The 4,280-nt window shown below is 59.8% G+C and overlaps 1 protein-coding gene across 1 annotated transcript; it reads right to left on the bottom strand.

The window, feature by feature from the left end:
* Positions 1-381: 381 nt before the first annotated feature.
* On the bottom strand, positions 382-3,535 carry LOC135980370 (maestro heat-like repeat-containing protein family member 1; the record flags this gene model as incomplete). Its single annotated transcript, XM_065580388.1, has 7 exons — positions 382-410; positions 642-740; positions 1,147-1,273; positions 1,397-1,501; positions 1,998-2,093; positions 2,832-2,970; positions 3,456-3,535. Coding segments are annotated over 7 exons (675 nt in total), but the record flags the coding sequence as incomplete, so codon positions are not given.
* Between the last annotated feature and the right edge of the window lie 745 nt (positions 3,536-4,280).

The following is a 4,280-nucleotide window of genomic DNA, read 5'->3' as shown; positions in this document are numbered from 1 at the left end:
GATGGGTCTGGAGATAGGGCACATTTCCCAGGGAGTGAGCTGGGCAAGCCAGACTCCTGGGATCAAATCCTGAAAACCATTACAGGGCCGTGCCCAGCGCCCCCCTTGCAGACAGGGCATGTATGGGTCCCATTGATCAATGATGGTGAGAAGGGATGTCTCCCCTCCACATCCTCCCTCGTGCCCCAGGAATTCTAGGCACGGGGCAAGATGGAGCTGCCCGAGATGTCAGCATGGTGCCTCCAATGCCCAGCCATTACTTGGCCCTGCAGCTCTGATTCTTGCTCTCTCAGCACCGCCTCCATGACGCCCGCCAGCTGGTCTGCACACTCCTCCTTCTCCAGCAGGCCCACCAGCAGGGTGAAGCTGAAGGGCATGAGGTCACTCGATTGCAGGTGCTTCGCGATGAGCTGCAGGGAAAGGCACAGACCGAGTGTGAGCAGCGAGCCCCGGCCCGGGGAGGTGGGTTTGCTCTTCGGGGAACGGGGACAGAGGCACTGGCAGCCTGTGCCCAGGGCTATGTGAGTGGGCACTGGAGCCCATACCCAGGAATTTCCATCTGCCGGGTCCTCATCGAGGGAAGGAGCCAATAACCCCCCTTTCCCATGTGTGTGTCTGCCTCTCCAGCCACAGTCTTTTACTCACCATAGCAACATGGACAGGGTTCTCTCTGCAGCTGGCATCCTTCTGCGTCTTGCTCAGCACGCTCACCACTGCCCCTGTCTTGGTGTACACGACAGCTGCACAAGAAACCAGCAGTGCTCAGGCAGAGCTCTCAGGGCCGGATTCTTCCCCCTCCCCTTCGAGCCAGATCAGAGGTGCCAAAGAGCCAGACTCCAGCCGCAGCTGGGAACGACCAGCTAGGGTGAGCTCTCAGCTGGCTTCTGGGCCAACTGCCCACTCTTCACCCTGATGTAGAAGGTGTGTTGGGGCTGGGGTGGGATCAGGGGAGGTCCCAGATGGTCCCAGGCACCTCGTGAAGGGCAGATGCCAGGTCATCCCGGGAGGTACCAACCCACCTCTGCTCTGTGTCCCTTTGGTCAGGGCTGCGATGAAGGCGCCATGTTCTCTCTGCAGCCCTGCTCGCTAGGTAACGGCCGGGGCTGTGAAGGCTGAGAAGTGGCGACTGCTTCCGCTCTATCTTACCTTTGCAAGGCGTGAAGAGCCAGTAGAGAGCCTGAGATGCCCAGTATCTGGTGGCCTCCTGAGCATCGAAGGCCTGGCTTGTCAGCAGCCCGGCCATGTAGCCCTGCTCTACCATGGGTTTCAGGTCCTAATGGGCCACCAAACAGAAATTGAGGGCATAGGTCGGGACGAGCCCAGCTCTGTCTGTATTCCCCCCACTTCCCGTGAGTGCTGGGGGGGGTGTGGGGACAGCAGGGTCTGCGCTGCTCACCTCGGTGATGGCTTTGAAGCGGTAGAACATGAAGAGCCGGGCGCTGGCTCTCACAGCTCGGCTCCTCTCCTGGGCCCGGGGAGAGCAGATCCACGGCTGCAAGTGCTGGGGAGTAGGGAGAAAGTCGTGTGAGCGGCAGCAATGCCGGGGCGACCTCCAGAACCTGCTTCCTGCCCCAGCAGGGAGAGGACATGGAGCATTTAACCTCTTCTCCTCCACTTCCGGACACTGGAACTCAGCGCTCCTCTCCTGTCTGGGGGGCGTTGGCACAGGTCTGAGGGTCTTGGGCTCAGCTCTTTGAGGATTCTCCCCATTGATCCTGTAGGGTCTCGGGGCTGTTTCCTTCAGGGGAACAGGTGCTCCAGGCCAAATGTAGGAGGCCAAAGTGACACCCCTGGAGCAGGACTAGGATTGTCTTGCTGGATCCCAGGGTTGGGTGTATGCCCCAGGGGGACTGGCTAGTTCATAGCAGCTGGGAGGCCTGCTCAGCCCCCTCGGGATCAACTGGAGCCTTCCCTCTTGTGGTTCGGGTAGAACCTGACCAGCCGGCCCATCCCCAGATGGCCAGTGCGAATGGGCCCCTCCCCCCGCCCTATCATACCAGAAAGAGATGCAGTAGCGTGGTGGGGGTCAGGTGCTGCTCCAGGAATGTCTGCAGCACAAGATCCAGGCCCTCCCAGGGCAGTTCTTGGAGAGACTGGAGCAGAGAGAAGCAGGGAAGTAAATAACAAGGGAGGTGGGGTGCACAAGGCAGGGGGACGAGTGGATCTCCCCGTCTGGAGCCAGGTGCTGTTGGTATTCGGGGTCCCTTTACCCAGGTGATACTGATCCCCCTGCACATAGACATGGGTCTCACCTGGACCACGGGCTGCCCTTCCCCAAAGAATCCTTCCTCCCACCTGGGCTCCCCAACATATGTACTGAGCTGGGCTCTGGAGGGAAGGCCTCCTCCCTCCCGCTCTGGAGGGGCCCCAGCTGCCCCCCAACACCCCGCTGGCTCCCCAAGGGCTGAGCTGTTCATCCCGCTCCAGCCAATCTCTGTTTCTGTGGCAGGGCGAGTCATGGCCTGGCCGTGTGGCTGTCCCGAATCCATGCTTTGCTCCCTCTGCACCAAATGCTATTTAACGCTCTGGGCCAGAGCCTCAGCTGGTGTAAACGGGGGTAGCTTCTAGCTCCCTGTGCCAAGAATCCAGGGTAATTCTATACAGTCTCACAGACACTCACCTCTACAGCTGTTCTCCCTGCCAACCCCACTGCAGAGTTAACTGCGTAGCCACTTGTCACCAGCCCTTTGGAAAATAAACCGAGGGGCTGGATTTGGCTGGACACGCAGCTCTCTGCATCGGGCCAGGGTCCAGCTACTCAGCAGGGGGTGGCTGAGTTTCCCAGCCAAGGAGGCAGGTGGAAGCTGCAGCTTTGTCCATGCCTCACTAACCTCTGCCCGGAGAGCGGAGCTTTTTGCCACCTCAGTCCCTCTCAGCTTCGCCAGGGCTGGGCGCTGAATCATGGCGCTGGTGATACAAGTCCCGATGGTCTCATCCTCCTGTTCCTTAGACAGGCGAGGCTCAAATTTCCTGATTGGAAGGAACGGAGCAGACGGGGCCATTAGACCGGAGACAGGTCCTGGCATGAGTCAGGTTGAGTTTGATGGCTCAAGGGACAGCTCCCTCCCTTAGCAGCAGAGCTCCAGGGGGCATCTCCAGCAGAGCCACCGCCTAGGGAATGGTCCTGTCTGGAGATGCCTTTGCCCCCTGGGCCCGGCAGGGGCTCTGCTGGGGAAGCTGCTCTCCGGGGCTGATCCTGGGCCCTGCTCTGCGGCTGCACCCATTCACAGCACTTCATGCTGACGGGAGGGGCTCCCTCTTCCCAGGCAAGACCCAGAGATGGGGGCTGGATAAAGAGACCCGGAGGCCGAGGAGGGTATGGCCCGTTAGTGAGCCACCAGGGAGAAATATCCTCCGGTTCTTATTGCAGCTCCTCCCTCCCCCACTTCCTCTCCCTCCATCTGCTCCTCCCCGGCTGCTGGGCTCCGCAGCTGAGTCAGGCCCCATGGACGTACCCTATGTATGAGATGGCCAGCAGGGTATGCTGGTGATCGGGGCTCTGCAGCCGGGCCCGGTCCTTGCCTCTGAGCATCTCCTGCAGCACAAAGCAGAGAGTCAAAGGTAAAAGAATTTGGGGGAGCCCGGTTCCTCAGCAAGATCTGGAATCTCCAAACGCAGTTTGACGCCCCCACCGACCCTCAGCCCCAGCGTGCAGTGCACTGGGGCACGGAGCTGGGAAGCTGGCCCGGGAGCGGCCATGTGGCCAGAATGCAGGAGACATTCACCAGAGCCCCTATTTCGCCATTCCTGACGGCACATCTGGAAACTTCAGCATCTGCCACGGAGCAGGGAAGGGGGATCTGGGCAGAGGCGATTTTGTGACGGGGAGCATTAGAGTCCTGAACAGCTGAGGTCAAATATTTTCCTGCAAACCAAGGGAGGGCTGCGCCTGTTAACTCCTCAGGATCATGTCCCGGAGTGAAAACCCTTGGAGTTAATCCCCAGGGCGCTTTCTGGCTGCCAGGCAGATCCCTGAGAAGTGGGATGGGGAATGGTCCCAGGTGTAAGCAGCATGAATCCGCTAATGGAAAATAGTGTCATTTAATTCCTTGGGCTGGAATCGCACCAGAAAAAACTGGCATCAGCACTGGGTTTGCAGTGCACAATGTAGAACCCTGGGCACCGGGTCGCAAACACAGCACATGGCCTTTAAACGCTAGAGACTGTGGCACGTGCATCTGCCCTAGGGACCCCTCCCAGGACCCAAGCGTGCTCACTCACCAGCAGGGGGGACAGCACGGTGTATGTGTCCTGGCTCACCAAGGGAATCCTGCTCACTT

This window comes from Chrysemys picta, unplaced genomic scaffold, assembly GCF_011386835.1.
Source record: "Chrysemys picta bellii isolate R12L10 unplaced genomic scaffold, ASM1138683v2 scaf2935, whole genome shotgun sequence".
Lineage (NCBI taxonomy): Eukaryota > Metazoa > Chordata > Testudines > Emydidae > Chrysemys > Chrysemys picta.
Note: the sequence above shows the minus strand (reverse complement) of the source record. Positions and strands in the feature narration are given on the sequence as shown.